Source organism: Epinephelus fuscoguttatus, linkage group LG8, assembly GCF_011397635.1.
Source record: "Epinephelus fuscoguttatus linkage group LG8, E.fuscoguttatus.final_Chr_v1".
In the NCBI taxonomy this organism is placed as follows: Eukaryota; Metazoa; Chordata; class Actinopteri; order Perciformes; family Serranidae; genus Epinephelus; species Epinephelus fuscoguttatus.
The window spans coordinates 9,763,350-9,785,323 of NC_064759.1; the positions used below are offsets into that span (position 1 = coordinate 9,763,350).

At 40.8% G+C, this 21,974-nt stretch overlaps 1 protein-coding gene across 2 annotated transcripts; it reads left to right on the forward strand.

Annotated features, from left to right (window-relative positions):
- The first annotated feature begins 950 nt into the window (after positions 1 to 950).
- Positions 951 to 21,380, forward strand: LOC125892736 (uncharacterized). 2 transcript variants are annotated; one of them, XM_049582924.1, is made up of 7 exons: positions 951 to 1,532; positions 4,805 to 5,056; positions 14,720 to 14,825; positions 15,091 to 15,338; positions 16,250 to 16,458; positions 18,048 to 18,207; positions 19,196 to 21,380. In XM_049582924.1, the coding sequence occupies exons 1-7, from the start codon at positions 1,184 to 1,186 to the stop codon at positions 19,381 to 19,383; spliced, it is 1,512 nt and encodes a 503-aa protein (XP_049438881.1). In that variant the 5' UTR covers positions 951 to 1,183; the 3' UTR covers positions 19,384 to 21,380. The 2 variants fall into 2 exon arrangements, with proteins under 2 accessions (XP_049438881.1, XP_049438882.1); XM_049582925.1 differs by lacking the exon at positions 18,048 to 18,207 and having other exon boundaries at positions 19,196 to 19,374.
- Positions 21,381 to 21,974: the final 594 nt, after the last annotated feature.

The window sequence follows — 21,974 nt, forward strand, 5'->3', positions numbered from 1 at the left end:
CCTCCTCGACCAGTACCAATAAAATGTTGCTTATGCATTGATTCATCAGTATTAACAATCTAATGATGTCATGTGATAATATGTCAATCACAGGACAGTTTTCAACAAGGAGTCCTTTTACTTTTGATACTTGAAGGACATTTTGCTAATAGTACTTTTCGACTTTTACTTCAGTAGTATTTTAAATGCCTAAATGCCACCACTGCTAATGAACTGACACCTGAGGTCATTTTCCCTTGTTTTTTTTTTTTTTTTTAAACATCTATAATACTTGTTTTTAATATATCGTTGTTGTTAATAATATCAATGATAATAATCATCATAATAATCATAAAAAAATAGATTTATTATTATCGTTTTTGTTATAAAAATCTTGCAGTTTAGGTGATTTTCTTTAAAAAAAATAGTTAAGTTTTTTTATTTAGCATACTTTTTATTATAATTATTACTTATAATATTATTGTTATACTTATCATGATGTGATGGCTCTGTTTTTATGTATGATAATAAAAATAATAATAATATTTTTTATTAATATTATTAGTTTTATTTTTATTATTAATTCAAATGAGTTTTATTTAAACCTTGCCTCAGATTTTCTTTTTATTTCTTTTGATGTGGCTCTGCTTATTATACTCTGTGCTTATAAAAAGCAAAAAATAAAAAAAACATAAATAAATAGACAGTTGAGGTAATTTTCTTTTTGTTTTTTATTGTGCCATTTATTGTCTTACTCTTGTTCTTCTTATTCTTATTATTAATAACATTATTATCATAATATTTAATAACATTATTATCATAATATTAATATTATTATTCTTGTCATTATGGCTGTGTTTATTGTCCCCTCTGCTTCTTATGGAGAAAGTGATGCCACCTGCAGTTCCACCTCAGTCCAGTAGTTGGCGGTAACGCTACTCTGTAGCCTGCTGACATGAACGACACAGAAACAGTAGAAAAAGAAGAGGCTAGCAACAGCCCATCGTCTCTCACTAACTTGAATGTGGCTTTTTTCATCTCCTCTTTGTTTTATTTTGCCTGAACTGAGCGTCAGATTAAATCCATACACCGTAAAGCACGCAGACACTGAGCTGTGACAGCGGATACTTTCTCCAGAACAATTTCGTACCGCAGTTTGGTCGCAGCCCGGCGGTGCTGTCATCTCTACACTGAGTGAGGAACGATGACTGATGATAACAATATTAGTCACAACCTGTCCGGGTTTCCCCCGAGTTTGCACAACGAGGACGAGGCTGTGGCGATAGAAAATGCCATCAGGGCGGCTGTCACCACCGTGATGAACGTGATCTGCAGCGCCTGTAACCGCAGGGTGGCGGAATACCAGAGGATGGTGGCCGACAGGGACTCAGAGATCAGGAGGCTGCAGGGCAAGTTGGAGCAAAGTGAGAGTGAGGTGAAGATGTTGCGTCTGGAGGTGGGGAGGAGGCCTGAGGATGGACGCTCCTGTCCGGTCACACCTAATGCAGGGGCACTACACCCTGGTGAGGCTGCCAGAGGCTCTAATATCCAAAGTAAGTAAGTAACAGTCTGTAATATTAAACCAGTGAGCCCACTGATATGTTATATTACAGAGCCAATGGCAGTGAGGTGTGGGGTCCTCTTTCCTGTGCTTGTAGAGTTCTGCAAAAGCATCCTGCAGGTGCGCAGAAGAACCACAAACACCTCCTGCAGAGCTGAACTAGGCCATCTCCCATTATTCATCGCAATATTGGCTTTATCTTTTTCTTCTTCCCCCAAATCTGTTTATTGAGCAGAGAGAGAGAGCACAATAATGTTTGGCCAATCCAATAATGACACAACAAAAAAGTAAGTAGTTAGTAAAATAATAACAATATAAAACCAAGACAGGACAAGTACTACAAACCAAAACTGTACCCAGAACAAGACACAGAACAAAACGACGTAGTAGTAAATTAAAATGTGAAAATATATGCATGATGATGATGAAAAGAATGGTCATTGGTCAGACAACTTGTAAAATAGATGATCACTTATATGATACAAGTCCATACCTATTGAGTACAGCATACCATACCATGACTTAGTCATACCAAAAATTAGGAAAAACAACATTGGTCCACAGGGGGAGCCACAGCGATCGGTCGCATTTTAGCCATTTTTAAGCATTTTTCTGTTGTTATAGCGCCACCCAGTTGCCAATTAGAGTTAAATTTCTCCAGTCACCTTGAGGCGTCCTGTTCTACATATCTACCAAGTTTAGTAAAAATCCATATGGCAGTTAGGCCTAGATAAGAAATTAGCTCTCTAGCGCCCCCATTTTGTTTGATGGGGTCAATAATGGAGGGGTCCCCTCAGATTATGCCTACAAAGTTGCGTGGTGATGGGTGAAACCCTTGAGATGTTATACACCTTTATGTGATGAGCCACGCCCTCCGCAATATTCATTGCCTTATAGAGTGTGCCAGGGCTGACGTCAAAACCCATAAGTTTGGCATCGCGCTGGTTCCCGGAAGAGAAAGTGAATGTGAATTTTTGCATTGCGTTTTGGATTATGTCAGAAAATAAGCTCTGTGGCGAACACAAGTTTATGATACTTACAGGTTTTGTTCAGCGACGTTAGGCTTTAACGGACTACATGACTACTCCACGGTCGCATGACTCTTGACGTCACCGCCACTAAGCTTTCAACTGATTTCGGCCGCTTTATTTTAAAAACATTGTATAATGGGGAAATCGGAGTGTTTAAGATAAATAAGAAGGTGTAATGGTGGACTGCCAGCACTCTTGCCTGTTCGGGGACATTTAATGTCCCCGACAAGGTTTGTAGTCGTATTGAGCAACTTGTTAGCAACCGCCTTTTTTACGACACGTAAAAGCTTCAAAATTCACAAGTAGGGTATTTACTGACGTGTTTTATGTTGTAGAACAAAACCTGAAACTCGCTTAAGCTTTTGTTAACCACAGACCTTATTTGAGGCATTTTACCAAAATCCCATTCAAAAAACGTATTGACTTTTAGACAAGAGAACCGGAAGTGCTAAAAGCGCTAACAGAGTTCCGGGTTTACTGACACACTCTATAGAAGCTCAGTTTTAGTAAGTTTTCCAACTTTTGCCAAGAGGGAACTTTAGATATTGGTCCCTAGATTCTGTTCACCCAGTTTCATGCAGATTGGTCAAACTTCCTAGGAAGAGATCGATTTTAAGTGTTTTTCAAAAAAATTCAAAATGGCGGAAAATCTGTATAACTGGAAGTTATGGGTTCTTGAGGCAAATTTGTTCCTCATGAGGAGAGGCATCTCTGTGCAAAGTTTCATGTCTCTACGACATACGGGGCATGAGATATGCCAATTAAAAGTTTGCAATTTCAATCGGTTGCTATAGCGCCCCCCTTTGGCCAATTGATGTAATATTGCTTCATTTGCATCCTCCCATAACCCTCTACCACTGTGCCAAATTTCACATGGACTGACCAAGTCAGGGAGGAGAAAAACATGGAACAGACACAGACAGACAGACAAGAGTTTTCGTCATTATATAGTCTGGGGCCGTTTATTGGCCGTTTTGGTAAGGAACCGGAACGAGGACGAAAGAGACGGGATCCGGAATTCGATGGATGCGCCTTTCCATTAAATAAAAGCACCAAGCTAATAAAAATGCAGTGGAACTTTTTAATTTTAAGAATATAATTTACAAGCCATTAAGTTAACCTTTTTCTTTTATTGTGAATCGATGGTGCGCCAGAATTTAAAGTTTTACTTTGGTGAATGGAAATGGAAACCAGGCTCTTCCCCGTACGTGAAAAGCCTGGTGATGTGAGGCTAGTCATTATATAGTAAGATTCTACATACACAAAAAAGGGATCCCATGTCATGCAGAATTTCCTCAGGGAGTCCCTCATTATGCACCTGATTCTTTCCACTACAACAAAATTAAGGACTTCCCTTATCCACAGAGTGTGTGAAGCAGGTGTTGGGGACTTCCACTTGACCAAATGTCAGGCTAATAAGGTAACAAAGGCTGTAACGGTTTCTTCACAGGAAGAGAGAGGGACTGTGGGTGGACGTACACCAAACCATGCAATCACAGCATTAGGTTCAACAGATTTTCCAGTAACCTTTGACAGTGATCCAAAGAGTCCCCTCACTCACAGAATGAATGTTAAGGCAAGGCAGCTTTATCTGTACAGCACATTTCATACACAAGAAGGAACAGGAGGTTTTGTTGGATGAAATTGGATGGTGCGCATTAAACCTGTTCGTTCTTCGTTTCTTCGCAGTCATCACAGGGTGGAGCAGGCAGTGTAAAGAAGGAATGTTTTTGGCTTTGACTTAAACATGCTCAGAGTCGGGGCTGTCTGACATCATCTGTGAGGTTACTCCAGGTTTGTGCAGCATGATAACAAAATGCTGCTTCACCATGTTTTGTTCTGGGACAGTCAGTAGGACTTTAAATAGACAGATAGATCTTTTATTGTCAGAGCAATCCATTTAGCAGCATGTAAATGTCACACGTGCACCAACACACACACTCGCTAAGTTTCAGCTTGCGTTACATATTGTTATTGACATGGTTGTTGCTTTTGCAATGTAATGTTAATATAATGTTTCATCGTTTGCATTTTAAAAACTGTACTTTTTCCTGTTTGTTCCAGTTGTTGTTCAGTGTGCTTTGGCAGCACCAGTAACATGTCTTTGAATTGAACTGAAAAATCGGTGTTGAGGGATAACAGAGGCGACGTTTCGCCCCTGGAGAGCAACATGTTAGCATGCACAGGAAGTCCACCCACTCATTTCTCTATTCATTTATCTCGTCATCATCAGGTGTAGGTGCGTCAACACCCACACAAATTTCCCCCAAGTGCCATGACACAGCGGAGGCTTTTCCCCACCAACATGCCCAGCCTGAGAAACCTTCATGGGAGGGTGGAGGAGCAGCTGGATGCATCACGTCCCTGGTTAAAGAGGAACCCTCTGACTTGGAGACGGTCATCAAATGGGAAGTGTGTGAGGGGAGTTTGCTGGAGGGTCAACGTGGAGCTGAGTGTGTGCACAAGGAAAAACCTGCAAAGAGAGGTAAACTCAGCCACTGATGTTATCTCAATAACTTCAAACTCCTTGGTGTGCCTGCAAAGGCAAGTCTGCAGAACACAGATGAGGCTGTTGCAGTGGAAAATGACATACGTGCGGCTACAGTATGAACATAATTATGAACGTGATCTGCAGCGTGTCCGTCTCCTGAGCTTTGTCCCGAAGGTTTTTGAGCACTGTAGGTCGATAAATAACAGATGCTACAACCTCCCTCCCACAGAGCTACAGGTTTTACTCAGGTGGTGAATGTGCCCACAAGAATAACCTGGGAAAAAGGTGGGCTTGTGAGGGTGTCATTGTGCTTCAAACAGAGTCGCATCTTATCAGATGATCTAACAATATCTGAAACCCCCAGACGTCCTGGCATCATGGGTTTGAACGTCTCTCTCAACCGCTCTTTTTTTCCACTCTTCACATAACTTCAAACACCAGGTACACAGGTATTGTGTCACCCTTTTGAAAACAGGAAACAAAAGACAGTGACACAAATATCAAGTGAAGAGCTGAAGTGTAGAAATGAAAAGTGATTTATTTGCAAACTTAAACACAAGGTTTTCCTGATGTGGGGGAGGATTGGACAAACTAAAGAAACCAATATAAGAATACCAGAGGCCTGTGCTGTGAAGCAGGATTTAGAGTTAGCAAGGAGACTTCAGAGTTAACTCTGGGTTCTCAGTACTGAGAAGCTGGTTCTCTTTTTACCGGGATAAATCACCGTGGTAACTGATGCTGAACAGTTAGAGTATCAGATCACAGCCTGTCAGCACCTCAACCTCTGACCAATCAGATCACCGAAGAAAAAAGTATCCATGGACAAAAGTCTCAGGTAAAAAAGAGTAGCCTATATAATGTTAGAGGTCAGTAATAGTAGGTAATTTCAATGTTTCAAGGCTCTATTTCCACGATATTGAAACAGAGCTTCTAACAAACACAGATCGTTTACATCAGTAAACGCATGATTTTAGCAGGATTTAAACATATGCAAAGTTTATTTTAGTCCACAGTGACAGTGCTGCTACTTTTACACTCTGATTCATCACTGCAGCTCAAAATAACTTTAGACACCTGTGTCATGAGGACTGGGATAAAACAGATAATATTTTATTTGTAAAATAATCCACACACTGTTAATTGGCTCCTGTTATTATAAATGCCACATTTCAGTCATCAATCATTAACTTGTCGTCCACCCTTTACTTCAGTAGCAGAAACATTCTGGCATCACTTCATGTGTTTAATGTGATATTTTTGTCATCATCCAACTAAACAGCAAAAAATAATACTCCATACTAATGTCACATATGGCCTGATGACACCTACACGTAATTTAAGACTCGACCGATGGTGACTTTTTGGATAGTATTTCAGTATTTCTACATTTCTGCTGTAAGTTTACAGAGTACTGTTTACACCTCACACCACTGACATTTTACCGTCTCGTAGTTGCAGACACTTTCAGTACTGTTTCATCTCATATTGTATGAAGCAGCCTTCATTCATGGTTCTGATGATGTTGCTCATGGATGGATAGGAAAACCCAGAGTTATACATATCCTTTTATTTAAACAGGTAAAAGCCTCATTGAGATTAAAAATCTCTTTCTCAGGAGTGACCTGGCCAAGAGGGCAGCATAGAACATTGTTACAAGTTACAACATGGGCAAATAGACATATACAACTGTCATACCCAACAAATGAATAAAAACCACAATATGCAATTAACATGAAATACAAGGTCCAGGACAAGAGTAAATACGATGTGAGTACAGTTTTAGAAATAATTAGGAACGGTCACATTGATTAAAAGAGCTACTTTCTCGATCCTTTAAAATCGACTTAAATTCCCCCACAGTGATCAGCGATGGGCGATGGCGATGGCAACAACTAATAAACCTAGTGTTTATAAATGTAAAATAACTACGTAAGTGAAGTGTATAAGGTTCCCACTCACCTATTGTCCTCAACCACCCGCTACATACGTTTAATATAACAATGTTCTCAAACAGAGCAGCAGCAGCCCGGGCTGTCGAATTGCAGACGATCAGAGAGAATCCTTTATTGAGGACCCTTATTGATGATTGGCAGGCTGGAAGCATCAGGGAACCAGTTAGCAGACTGACAGCTGCACAAGTTGGGAACCAATCAGGGGCCGTATTCACAAACATTCTGAGAACACTCTCAGAGAGCTCCTAATTTAGCCTAAACATTTTAAGTAAGGAATCCTCACTTTAGGAAAGTTCTCAGAGCAAATCTGAGCAGGGAAGGAACAGAAACTTTTACCTTAGTGAGGAGGTGTGATTGACTCCTGTTGCTAGGTGTGATGCATTCTTTTAACAGATGTGATTGGTTGTCACACACATGCCAGTTATTGAGCCTGCAAGGTGTGGACACCCAGTGGAAATGAGATGACCTGCTGACTGTCGAAGTGTTGTCATGGTTACTGTGGTCACTCTGCTGATGGAAGGTGGAGACAGACTCAAGTCATCACTGCTGCACTGTTGCAGTTTTTCCAGTTTTCCAAATATCTTATTGTTGTGATCATTTTATTTCTGGTGTTATAGCATTCAGGTGGGAAATGTGTGCGTATCTCTGATGAGATCAACCACACATATTATCCCTGCACGATCTAATCTGTAGCATTTCATTTACTCACTGTCATCCAGCGTTTGGAGAATATTTCTTCGACCTCTTCGTGTTTTCACCATTTTCTCCTCTGCTTAAGAAACTCTTAAATCTCTTAAAAGTTGTCCACCCTGCTCCTGACAGTTTTCACCTTAGGAACCCTCTTTAATGTCGAAGATGCTCTGTGAATAACTTCTATCTTTACAAGGACCTAGTCTTAACTTTGAGGGGACATTGTAAGAAAGTGTCACATTTCTAAGAATTTTCTCAGAATCACTAGGAGCAACTCTTAGCACTAGGAGGCTTTGTGAATACGGCCCCAGGTTGTTAGCACCTGGAGAGAAAACAGGGGAGGAAGAGAACAAAACACAGAAGACAAAAAGGTATAAACACATTCGCCTTTAGACACTGTTAGACGACACATTGCTCACATTGTTCTAACCACACACTGAACCTTTGCGTCTGCAGCAGCTCTGAACTGTCCTACTTTGAAATCAGCCAAGCATTTGAGCCCTTTGTGAACACTTTCCATCAGCCCACTAGTCTGCAGAGTTGGCCCGATGGAATAACACTCAAACCAAAACTCTGTAACGTGTGTTTAAAAACAGAAACTTAAACACAATATGAAAGATATTGGAAAGACAAAAGTTTCCATTCTGTCCCTGTTATTCTGTTGCTGTGTCCTAATACCAAACATGACTGTATACAGTATACATCACAGCACTACAGCTGTAGCTACAGTCAGATCACTGTTCAATCACAGTACAAGTGTACAAAGGGAGTTCACCCAGTATGGCTTTATAATTGAACAAATACCAGTGGCTGAGCCTATGACAGGTCAAAGATGGCCAGCCAGCCCTGGAATAAAGCGTACAGTGAGTTTAAAGCCCCGTTTCCACCACTTTCCACTTTCAGTATGGTACCTTTGGAACCAACAGTAACCCTTCAGACATGGTACCTAGACCCTAGTGTTTCCACCACAACAGTCCTCTTAAAATGTGGGCGGGGTTGTTGTCACTCACTGCTCTGTCCAGCACTCACTGTATTTTCTCATTACCGGTGACACAGATGGAAGTCTGCGCCTTGTTTATCGTCCACAGAACGAGGCTGCAGGCTGCAGTGAGAGTCTCTCTCCATGGGATATTTAAAATAGCAGGTTTGTGCATTTTGTCCTTCTCAGGCAAGCTCAGGGGGTTAATGTTGCTGTAGCCCAACGCTCTGCAACGCTTTTGTTTTTTCTCTGAGTGAGGCTCATTAAATGCTTCACTCATGCATTGAGTAACATTACAAGTTAACGTTCCACCTTAAAAGTCGCCGGCAGTCGGCCCAGTGAATTAAGTTATTTTTTCTCAGACTCCAGCTGCTGTGAGAGGCAGCAAAACATCCTTTCATTTTATAGTTACAGTTTACTAATAAAACTCTCCACAGTATGAACAGTGGTTACATGAGCCTCAAAACCAGACACAACTCAGCCCTGAGCAGAGTGACCGTCCTCTACTGACCAATCAGACTGCAGTGTTCACAGCTCCACCTTTTAGTACCACATCTGTGTGCTAGGTACCCCAACAGAGGGGGGACCAAACATGGGGACGGTACAGAACGGCTCCATTGGCACCATCCACAACTTTTCACAGTGGAAATGGAAAAATAGTGTACCGAACTGAACCGTACTGCTCAGTGGAAACGGGGCTTAAATGTTATTAGGGCTTAAAGTTAGGCAACTTTGAGTGACAGGCTGTCTGCCGATAGCGTCCTCAGCTCCTCAGTCAGATCCACCCTTTGCTCCTCCACAGTGCCAGCTTCTCACCCAACTATGGTCACTTCTGGCTTCAAAAAACCCAAATCAAAATTGAAATGCCGAGCCCAAGGCTTCAAAACGGGAGTCCAGGAATCAGTAGGCAACATCACAGTAGCTATGTCCATTATTTTTACAGCTCATGCTGCAGCCACATATGCTCATGCATGTTCACCTTACTGCTGGGGTCGGGTACTGTTCACATTTAAATCAATACCTGTACTGGTGCTGGTGCCTTGAATTCGGTACAGGCACCCTACAGTACTTTTTTGATATTTTACTTTTTGCTGTACGCTAATAACAAAAATGTAGTTTTAGAACAAGCTGCAGTCAACTAGCAGTTCTGTTCCTCTGTTTCTTCTCTTATCACACACAGAGCTAAGTCTGTCAGTGTGCTTGATTGTGTGCGTATGTAGGGGGGGGTGTATGTCTACTTGTGTCTCTTGAGCTCTGTTGAGACACAACTGACAAATATGTGGGGTACAATAAATATGTTAATTAAAAACACAATCACAAAGAGCAGTGATATAAGGCTGTGTCTGAAATGAAAAAGAAAAGAAGACCACATAGACTGATGCCATCAGCGCTACTGTGATAGTTGCATTGGGCCGACTCTGTCTACATGTAATGTGCATATGTGGTCAGCACAGGCATCAATCACGTCACTAATGTCAATAAAGTCTCACTAAAGTGCAAACATTGGAGAATCAAGTGTGAGCTGCAGTTGATTTAAACAGAATTATTTCACCCTTTGATGTTTGCTTATTAACAACCAAAGACTGCATGCGACATTAGAAATAATAACCCAGTTATGATGATAATTTGAGGTTCGGCTATACTGAATATTATAAAATCTTCTAAAGCAAAGTAAAAGTGTGCGAAATTTACACTTTATGCTGAAGCCGTAGGAGCCAGCCAAGTAGCAGTAGTAGTATTTTTTTTTTTTAACTCTAAAAATCTGCCCCTCTGCATGACGTGAAGAAAAGCTCCAAAAATATTCCTTCACACACAACCCAGCACGACCTCACTGGTTCTTCAGTGTGTGATGTAACAACTTCCTTTCAGTTGCCGTTTCCTGTGTGAATTGAAAGGAAGTGCAGATCACTTTTTTAGAAGTTTCTGCTTTTTAGGTAGTGATCTCAGTATCAAGACCTGTGATGTGAGAAAGCTGTGGTTGTGCTGTTTGACAGAGATGAAACATCAGGTTGCAGGTCTTGTGGCCCGAGTCTTTCAGTTGTGAGTGATGAAGAATGAACACATTTTTAATTGTTTTTGACTAAACTCAGCAGTCATTTTTGAGACTATAGTTAGTCGTGGTTTTGTGTTTGACAGAACAGAAGATCAGCTTTTTATGAGTTAAAAGAATATATATATGGAACTTTTCAGATAATCCAGTAGGTGTTTAAATGGGTCATAAAGATTAAGAGTAAAATAAATTTATGAAATATGCAAAACTTCATCTTCTACATTGTTTGGGTTAAACATGAGCATGTTACAGTCCTGGAGGATTATTAATGTGCACCTCCTCCTGTACTGCCTTAATATGCACATTCAGCACATCCAATGCATCAAAACATTGTTTTCAAACTGCGCCTCGTTTTCAAACTGTATGGTTTGACTAAAATGAACAATGACAGCAATATAGTCCACGATGAGCAGCGCTAAAATCAACCTGCGTAGTTGTCCCTCCATTGTGACATTAGAAAGTGTCACATTTATCTTGCAAGTGTACTCTTCTTCAACGTTTTGTTTACTTCCTGGATTTTTCCCACATGGAAATTCTGACAAATCAAGAGCAGCTTTCTCGCACAAGGCATTTGATCTGGTCCGCTTGTAAATGCTGCCGTGAGAACACGAACCAACTCTAGGCAATTATACAACTTGTAACAAAATTAGTCCCTGATTCAGACCAAAGCAAGACAACTCTAGGTCTAAGAGTAGGCTGTCATTTGACATCTTTAATTCTCAAACCAATTACTTTATTACATTGAGGAATATAAGTAAACAAGTTTTTCTACAAAGTCTAATTTGACAGAATACGTTTTTGGCTGTTGTTTCCAAACCCAGTGTTTCACTGTAGCACCACCTTCCATCTTTAACATCTGGGTCAAAGAGAACTCAGCTTAACGTTTACATGCACAAAATATCATGGTTTTTGCACATATTCTGAAAGATGTAAGGCTGTCAGTATTAATTTGTTAAAGGGCCAGTGTGTAATATTTGGCATGGTTTATTGTCAGTCTGAATCTGAATCTGAATATTCTACCCATTAATATGTTTATATAAGTGTATAATCGCTATAAAATAAAATTCGTTTGGTTTTCGTAGCCTTATAATTATGCTTTTTTATATATATATATATATATATATATACAGTACAGGCCAAAAGTTTGGACACACCTTCTCATTCAATGCGTTTTCTTTATTTTCATGACTATTTACATTGTAGATTCTCACTGAAGGCATCAAAACTATGAATGAACACATGTGGAGTTATGTACTTAACAAAAAAAGGTGAAATAACTGAAAACATGTTTTATATTCTAGTTTCTTCAAAATAGCCACCCTTTGCTCTGATTACTGCTTTGCACACTCTTGGCATTCTCTCCATGAGCTTCAAGAGGTAGTCACCTGAAATGGTTTCCACTTCACAGGTGTGCCTTATCAGGGTTAATTAGTGGAATTTCTTGCTTTATCAATGGGGTTGGGACCATCAGTTGTGTTGTGCAGAAGTCAGGTTAATACACAGCCGACAGCCCTATTGGACAACTGTTAAAATTTATATTATGGCAAGAACCAATCAGCTAACTAAAGAAAAACGAGTGGCCATCATTACTTTAAGAAATGAAGGTCAGTCAGTCCCGAAAATTGCAAAAACTTTAAATGTGTCCCCAAGTGGAGTCGCAAAAACCATCAAGCGCTACAACGAAACTGGCACACATGAGGACCGACCCAGGAAAGGAAGACCAAGAGTCACCTCTGCTTCTGAGGATAAGTTCATCCGAGTCACCAGCCTCAGAAATCGCAAGTTAACAGCAGCTCAGATCAGAGAGCAGATGAATGCCACACAGAGTTCTAGCAGCAGACCCATCTCTAGAACAACTGTTAAGAGGAGACTGCGCGAATCAGGCCTTCATGGTCAAATAGCTGCTAGGAAACCACTGCTAAGGAGAGGCAACAAGCAGAAGAGATTTGTTTGGGCCAAGAAACACAAGGAATGGACATTAGACCAGTGCAAATCTGTGCTTTGGTCTGATGAGTCCAAATTTGAGATCTTTGGTTCCAACCGCCGTGTCTTTGTGAGCCGCAGAAAAGGTGAACGGATGGATTCCACATGCCTGGTTCCCACTGTGAAGCATGGAGGAGGTGTGATGGTGTGGGGGTGTTTTGCTGGTGACACTGTTGGGGATTTATTCAAAATTGAAGGCACACTGAACCAGCATGGCTACCACAGCATCCTGCAGCGACATGCCATCCCATCCGGGTTGCGTTTAGTTGGACGATCATTTATTTTTCAACAGGACAATGACCCCAAACACACCTCCAGGCTGTGTAAGGGCTATTTGACCAAGAAGGAGAGTGATGGAGTGCTGCGGCAGATGACCTGGCCTCCACAGTCACCGGACCTGAACCCAATCAAGATGGTTTGGGGTGAGCTGGACCGCAGAGTGAAGGCAAAGGGGCCAACAAGTGCTAAACACCTCTGGGAACTCCTTCAAGACTGTTGGAAAACCATTTCAGGTGACTACCTCTTGAAGCTCATGGAGAGAATGCCAAGAGTGTGCAAAGCAGTAATCAGAGCAAAGGGTGGCTATTTTGAAGAAACTAGAATATAAAACATGTTTTCAGTTATTTCACCTTTTTTGTTAAGTACATAACTCCACATGTGTTCATTCATAGTTTTGATGCCTTCAGTGAGAATCTACAATGTAAATAGTCATGAAAATAAAGAAAACGCATTGAATGAGAAGGTGTGTCCAAACTTTTGGCCTGTACTGTATGTATATATATATATATATATATATATATATAGCAAGGGCCTTGCTTTAGAGAGGTCGCCATCTTGTGCCACCATGTATGTAAGGCAGCCCGAGCAGACAATCCAGCCAGCCAGAGAACACGTTTCGCGTGTATAAATAAACCAACGAAGACAGCGGAAGGAAGGAAGAAGGAGGAGGAAACAGCAGAGTGTTAGTAGTTCGTCGATAGAGAGTAGTGGAAAGTTTTTTTAGTTATAAAGTTTGCGAATGGACCACACTTAACACACAACAGGAGAGAATGAACCCGAACCGTCATCTGCGAGGAAAAGAAGACGCAACTTCACTCCTTGTGATGCACTCTCTGCGGCGCTTTTCCTCCTGGTGATATATCTCCCCAACAATGGTAGCAGTAGCACCGAATCCCATTCTGTGCATTCAGCCTCTCTTCTCGCCCGCTCAGCATCAAACACATGGAGTTCCTCATCTGTATGCTCCGGCTCAAACAGGTATGGCTCTGGGTCTGTGTCCGATACAAGAAACTCTTCAAAATTGCGTTCAAAGTCGTCCATTGCAGCTACTATAGTCCGGAGATATGGCTAGGCTAAATAAACAGCTGAGCTTTGTTTACCGGCTACGCTGTCAGTCAGTGTGCGGGCTGGAGATTGGTGGAGCAGAGGGGGGAGGGGGGTCCCCACTCGGTATGGTAAACGAGTATGTGTGTAAAGTTATGAAGTGTGTCTGTTACGCTAGAAGAGTCAGAGTTTGGGACGGAGTCTTTTACCCCCTGGAGTGTTACTGGAGTTTCTGGAGTGCTCAAATAAACTGGCCTTTTTCCCGAAACGCTCCTCTGGTCTCCTGCTCATGAGGGATTCATTACAATATCGTAACATGGTTTAGATTTCTAAATAAACATTCACCTCGTCGCTAGATAGACCTACTCCTGAAAAACTCGTGCGCAAGGCTTTTTGTCCCTATGAGGCCACCGTCATTTACCCGACGGGAGGGGTGAGCGAGTGAGCCCTGCAATCTAGAATTTGACCACTGATGTCACTGTTTTCAACCCATTTTACACACTGGCCCTTTAATCGCAATGCAATTAAGGTCCAAACATAATACATTCATGTTTTTATTTTATTACGTTAATTGCTATTTTCGCCGCCACTAAGTTTTGTGCAACTAAAATACTATCAACCTGTGCTCATTTTCAGATTTTAACTTCTAATTTGAACTGTATTGACCTCTTATTTTGCAGACATGCAGACTGAGTGTGAGGCAAAAACTGCTAATCCACAGGCGAACAAATTGATGGCAACAGAGCATGAGCAGGAACACGCTGCCCATCTGAAGAGGAGAGGGGGGTAATGATTTTTACCTCCTGATAAAATAATTAAATACACATACAGATGTTTTTTGGTAAGTTGACACCAGAATGATTGATTCTCCCTGGAAAGCGAGGGTAACTAGAGACCTAAATCAGTGAATGAACCAGATTCTGTGTTTGCAGCTTTATCCTCTTCTTGAAAATGATTCTTTGAACATCTGGTGATGTGCTCAGACAGAAGAAAGACACCTGCCATTGACTGAGATTTTCTTCTGTTTCAAATTCTTTATTTTTGACCCCAGGGAAAGAAACGGATACCACCTGCCTGAGAGTGAGGAAGAGGAGGTTGTTGTGAAGAAACCTTGTGTGACCCATCCCTCTGCACTGAAAATAACTGCTCCAAAACACAGTCTGGCAGATGTCAGCTCCCCACAGACACACAGGCAGAGCTTAAATGGCTCCCTAACTTCAAACTTCAGTGCTCAAGACCCTCTGACATGTCAGCAGCAGACTTACATCCCTGTGTCGGCTCCACAACCAACATGTGATCGTAAGAGTTAAAAATGTCTTCCTATTTTTTTTTAACAATGATAGAATAAATTGAAATGTGTGTGTGCCCAGAACATAATATGTCAGACAATGACCTTTGATATATAGATATATGATATATAGAGTTTCCAGAGTCCAACATACACTGATTAGCCAAAACATTTAAACCAGTGGGTGAAGTGAGTAACACTGATCATTTTGTTACAGTGCAGTGGTCTGCTGGAGACCTTTGGTTATGACATTCATGTGGATGCCACTTGACGCCCTCCACCCACAACAGTACTCCCCAGTAGCATTGGACTTGTCTCTGACATGTCAAGGCATGGACACATGACCTTTGGAAGGTGTGGTGTCTGGTACCAGGGTGCTGGCTTGGGTCAATTGAGACCTGTCAGTTTTGAGGTGGAGTACCAGCACTTTCCAATCGGGCCATTCCTGAGCAGTTTTTGTGGTGTGGCATGGCTCATTTTTCTGCTAGGGGGGTCAGAACATTGCACTGTAACAAGATGATCAATGTTACTCACTTCACACACCTCTGGTTTTAATGTTTTGGCTGTTATATAGTAACATTGATCAGACACAAGTCACAGGATGGTTGTCTGCTGCCACCCGCCAGTCACAGCAGGCACTGCTTCCTGCTGTAAACCTCATGAATCTGAAGACTGACAGACAGGAAGACACGCACAAACACAGTTGGTGCTAAACCACAGGCCATAGCAGCTACATGGGGAATAAAAGTTAGACAGTCCAGGAGGCTGCAAATAAATGATATATAAAGTTTTGTTTCTAACAAGGGTAAAGGGTAAAGTGTTCTGCATGAATTCAACATAATGTACTGAATAATAATTAATATACAAATAATCATTTGGTGGATGAAGTATTCCTTTAAGATGTTTCTCTCCCTTTTAAAAGCAATACTTCTAGAGGTCCTTGTTTCACTGGAGACCATCAAGCAACAGAACACCACCGTTCTTCAAATACTGCAGTCGGGACACTCGTCTGCAGCGCCGCTCTGTGAACCTCCAGATGTCGGGACACTTCCCCTTCCACTGCAGTCTGTACAGGACTTAAGAAGTTTGGAGCAGAGGCTTTCCACTGAGCCAGAGCTGAAGAATAAAATGGTAAGAGATGTTTCTATGAAGCTCAGCATACCATAAGGATCATCACTCTTTACATCTGCTCATTGTCTCAGACTCATGTTTACCTGTGATGACTATAATTATTTCTTCACGCTGCTCACTGCTTGTGAGAAGTGAGAGCATCAATAAATCATAGAGGCCTCCTGTTGTTTTATTAATAAACGAGCAGGCAGGTCAAAGAAATAGTTAATTAACATGTTTTCACTGCACAGTTTGTCATTTTCACACTTTGGGTTTTGCACAGAGTAAACAAACAAGATATAGCCTGGTAATTTGTGAGCTTTAGACGTGCTGGTAAGTGGATGTCTTTACCTTTGGACAGATCCAGACTAGCTGTTTCCCCGTTTGCAGTCTTAAGCAGATTTATACTTGTAAAGATGCTCTACACAGAGCCGACTCCATAGCCTACACACATGGCCTGCGCCGTTGTGAGGAATTATTCTTGTGTGGTGGTCTGTCTCACTCTGCAGTTACACCTCCAAAACACTAGTCAGCAGCAAGGATTATGTGATGTGCTGTAAAGTGTAGTTGATTCAAAACACACATTAAACACACATTAAACGTGGCTTAATAGAGACAGTTTCAAACACAAGTACACAAATCAGCTTCACTATAACTCGCAGCATTCACAGACAAACACTTGTCTTTATCTGGACACATTTTCCCCACAAATACAACATGCTAACGTTATTAGCACAAGCCTATGGCATTTTACATTGTGTAAATTGGCCTAGCAGCTAGCAGACTTTTCCTCTACTCATATGAAGCCAGGGACAACAGCAACATTTAACAAAAAAATTTAACTCACAAGGTTCACCGACAAAACAACTGTCTTATACTAAACAAGTTTTCCAAACATGCTAATGTTATTAGCACAAGCCTATGGCATTTAACATTGTATAAATTAGCCTAGCGACGAGCGGAGATTTCCTCTGCTCATATGGAGCCAGGATAAATCACACACAGGACTTAAAATGGCATTTTGTGGAGGTTTTATTGTCTTCACAATTTATTGTTTCTTATCTGTGAAATTAAAGTAAATAAAAGATTTGTTTCCACTGAGGGAAATGGTTTCAGCTTATAAAAATAGACAGGAGGTCTGCGTCTGTTGTACTAAGCTTCGTATTTAATGCTCAGCAAAAAAAAAAAAAGCTTTTTTTTTCTCAAAAGGAATTAATTTCATAAAGCCACTGTTTATATTTGCTGCAGCATCAAAAGTTGCAAGATATATTTTCAAGCAGGGTCTAAAATTAACACTAGCCATTAGCCAAATGCTAGTAAAATAAGCAAGTGGCCAGTAACCTTGCTTTACTCACCAGCCAAAAAAACAATGGTAATCTATTGAGTGGCTGGTAAAGTTTGAACATTCACTAGCCATTTGGCCAGTGAGCCAAAAAGTTAATTTTGGACACTGTTTTCAAGTATTTAGATCAGTGAGGTTTTGTTTCTGTTGTTGAAATATTCAGAGTTGAATCACTGATTTCAAAAGTTCAGAGCTTTTAAAATTCCCCCTAAGACATTTATCCTCAGTTATTTTGGAAATAATTTATAATTTCTACAACATTTCACAGACCTCCTACCTCAGTCTGGCTGGAGGGATGACGACTAAAGAGAGTGTGTGGAGGATAATGGCCAAGCTTTTTACCAACACATTGGCCATAAACATAAACTGGAGGGGAAGAAATAACAAACAGAAAATGGAGAACCTTACCATCAAAAGAGTTATCCTCAGTGAGTATGTTGTGACATGTTACTGATAATCTGGTAAGAATAGTTTCTTTAAAGGTCTAGTGTGCAGGATTTAGAGGCATCTAGAGCTGTGGTTCCCAACTGGTCCACACACGGGGTGCAAATTGCTCCTTAGCCATTAGGTCACGGTCCACACAGTTAAATATGTTCAGCGCATACTTGTGGCCATATTGTCAAGTTAGTTTGCTGTCTCTGTTTGTGGCACTTCACGGTCTGTCACTGTTGTAAATGATGAATTTAAAAACTTTGATGTTTTTATCTTAATCATGGTATTTTAAAAATGGACACATTGGAAAGTGTAGATTATGAGGTTACTGTCTATTTTTTTATGCTTGTATGATAAAAACTCCTGGCGACATTAATTCAAATAAATGGCTTATTTATCTAAATCCTGCCGAGCTCCGCATTGAAGAGCCCCCCCCTTCACTCCCAGCAAGTAGTGCGCAAAGAATTGTGGGTACTTTATATCTGCTAAGGATACACACATGCATCCTTTAAAATTCTCTGAATGAAGGACTCAGTCCTCAGTAGAATTTGAAGGATCCTTGACATAGGAACAGTCCTTTGGCAGAGTTCAATGATGTAGCCTCCTTGAAATTCGACTATGGATCCTTCCTTGACTTTGAGAAACACCCTGTGAAAGAGGATCCGCTCCTTATATGAACAACTCATTCTAAGGTGATGAAGCACAGCGATTTTCTCTACTCATTTTCTGGCAATTATACACTAGAGAATACATACTTATTACACTATATTCAATTTCTGCCAGTATATCCCCCTAAATCCTTCACACTGGACCTTTAAATCTTGCAAAAAAAAAGAGTTAGATTTGTTACGCAGGTTGCAACACACCAATGGCTATTTCAGACTATAATACCAAGGTACCCATGATGCCGAACTTAATATAGGATGACACTTAACCGCTGATGAGTTAATGAGCTTACCCTGTATTCACTCTCCACTCCTGCAGATGCAGTCAGGCAGAATTCGTTCTGCAAGGATGCCGTTGATGAGGAGATAGAGAGCTACATGAAGCGCTGGCTGCAGCTGGCAGCAGACCGAGACGGAGGACGGAAAAGAAGGCAAGAAAAGGGCAAGGAGACAAACAGCATGCAAGATTACTGTGTGGACGAGATGTTCACTCATGAGATGGAGTAGTGTAACCTACGTCTGCAACAGTGGCATGCAAAAGTTTGGGCACCCCTGATCAAAATTTTATTTGAGTAGTTAAGTAAGTAGAAGATAAGCTGAACTCCAAAAGGCATGAAGTTAAAGATGACACATTTCCTCAATATTTTAAGCAAGATGAACTTTTAATTTCAATCTTTTAAATTTTCAAAATAACAAAGAAGGGAAAGGGCTTGAGGCAAAGGTTTGGGCACCCTGCATGGTCAGTACTTGGTAGCACCTAGGCTTCTAAACGCTTCTTGTATCCAGCTAAGAGTCTTTCAGTTCTTGTTTGGAGGATTTTCACCCATTCTTCCTGCAAAAGACCTCTAGCTCTGTGAAATTCACGGGTCGTCTTACATGCACTGCTCTTTGAGGTCTCTCCACAGATTTTTAATGATGTTTAGGTTGGGGGACTGTGAGGACCTCTGCATAACCTTCAGCATGCTCCTCTTGAGGTAGTCCATTGTGGATTTGGAGGTGTGTTTAGGATCATTGTCCTGTTGTAGAAGCCATCCTGGAATTTAACTGAATCCATTCTTCCCTCTACCTGTGAAATGTACAGCGTGCCATTGGATGCAACACAAGCCCAAAGCATGATCGATCCACCTCCAGTGTTTAACAGTTGGACAGGTGTTCTTCTTTGCTCATTGCATCCTTGAAGTTCTGTTTTAACTTCATCAGTCCACAGAACTTGTTTCCAAAAAACATCAGGCTTGGTAAGATGTTCCTTTGCAAACTTCTGATGCTGAATTTTGGGGTGAGAATGCAGGAAAGGTTTTCTTCTAAGTGTTCTTGTTCTTCCAGACCCCAACTTGACCTCCACAGTTCCTGTTACTTGCCATTTCTTAATGACATGACAAACTGAGGAAGCAGCTTCCTGAAAACACTTTGCTATCTTCTTGTAGTCTTCTCCTGTTTTGTGGGCATCAGTTCTTTTAGTTTTCAGAGTACTAGGCAGCTGTTTAGATGAACACATGGTTGCTGGTTGTTGGGACAAGGTTTCAGGAGTCAGAGTATTTATAAAGCTTTGAAATTTGCACCATGGCTGAACAAGCCACAGCCCTAACAAGCTAATTATGTCCTGAGACCCTGTGAAAGTTGTCTGAGAGCTCAAATGTCTTGGGATGCCCAAACCTTTTGTGTGGTGCTCCTTTACTTTTTTCACTCTAAAATTGAAGACAAAACTAATACACTGATCTTGCTTAAAATGTTGAAAAGCATGTTTAATCTTTAACCTCATGCCTCTTGGACATCAGTTCATCTTCTACTTACTTAACTACTCTCAGTAAACGAAATTTTGACCAGGGGTGCCCAAACTTTTGCATGCCACTGTACATCATGCAAATAACAACACTTATTTTGACCCTTGCTCATGAACACACAGTGCCTGGTTGCAAAAAAAATATCCACATGACTGATTTCACTTCTATCATCTCATGTTTAACTGTCATAGGATCTAAAGTTATCATAGTAACAGAGTACACTAATAAACAGTTTAACATGTCTGTTGCCACATGTAAATGCATGCATACACACACAAAACTACACACACTCTTCCCTTTATCTGTTTAGTGTCTTGTAGGTAAGGTAGTATCTGATAGACACAAACAAAAAAGTAAAGCTCTTTTTTAAAATCAAATCAAATAGAAGAGTTATACCTTCACTATTATTGTTGTCATTGCTCTCTAGGGTTCAATATTAATTGCACTTATGCTTTAATTTTAAATCTTATGTTGATATCAGTTTATAATGTTGTTGTTGATCATATTTATTTCGACTCCAGAGAATGTGTTTGTCGAAGTCATGATTAGCAGGCCTCATAGCATTAGCATTTAGCAACTTTTCATATTAGGAATATCATTTCAAAATAATGTTAAGATGTCTGTTTAGATAAAATGTACATAGCTATGTGTTTCTTACAGGAAATGTATTGCAGAAAACCAGTTTTAGCTACTGTTAAATTTGTGATACCAATAAAATCACATCTTTTTTGTTAATTATCCATTCTCATCTTTTTCTATATGTATAGTATGTTGTGGGAAAAAGTAAAAGTGTCACACATCGCTAAGCCACGCCAACATCCAGGCAAAAACTGACAGGCTCAACAACTTTGCTAGACAGACTGGACTCAATATCAACACCTTCAAAACAGAAGTGATGTGTGTTCCCTTCATTTTTAAGAGAGTTTCTGAGTTTTAAACACTTATTTAGTGGCTGAGTAGCCAAGCAGCAGAGTTCTGGATATACTGGACCTTATTGAGGGTTTTTGAAGATGAGCTATAGAGTTGATTGTTGCAGTAGTTCAGACGGGAGGTGATGAAGGGATTGATGAGGGTTTCTGCAGCTGAGGAGGTGAGGGATGGACGGAGGCGAGCGATGTTCGGGAGGTGAAAGAAGGCTGTTTAGGTGATGTGTTTAATGTGCTGGTCGAAGGAGAGGGATTGGTCAAAAGTGACGCCAAGATTTTGGATGTGAGGGGAGGTTGATACTGTTGAGCCATCGATGTTGAGGGTAAAGTTATGGGTGGATTTGGTGAGTGCTTTTGGTCCAATGATGATAATTTCAGAATTTATTTCAGT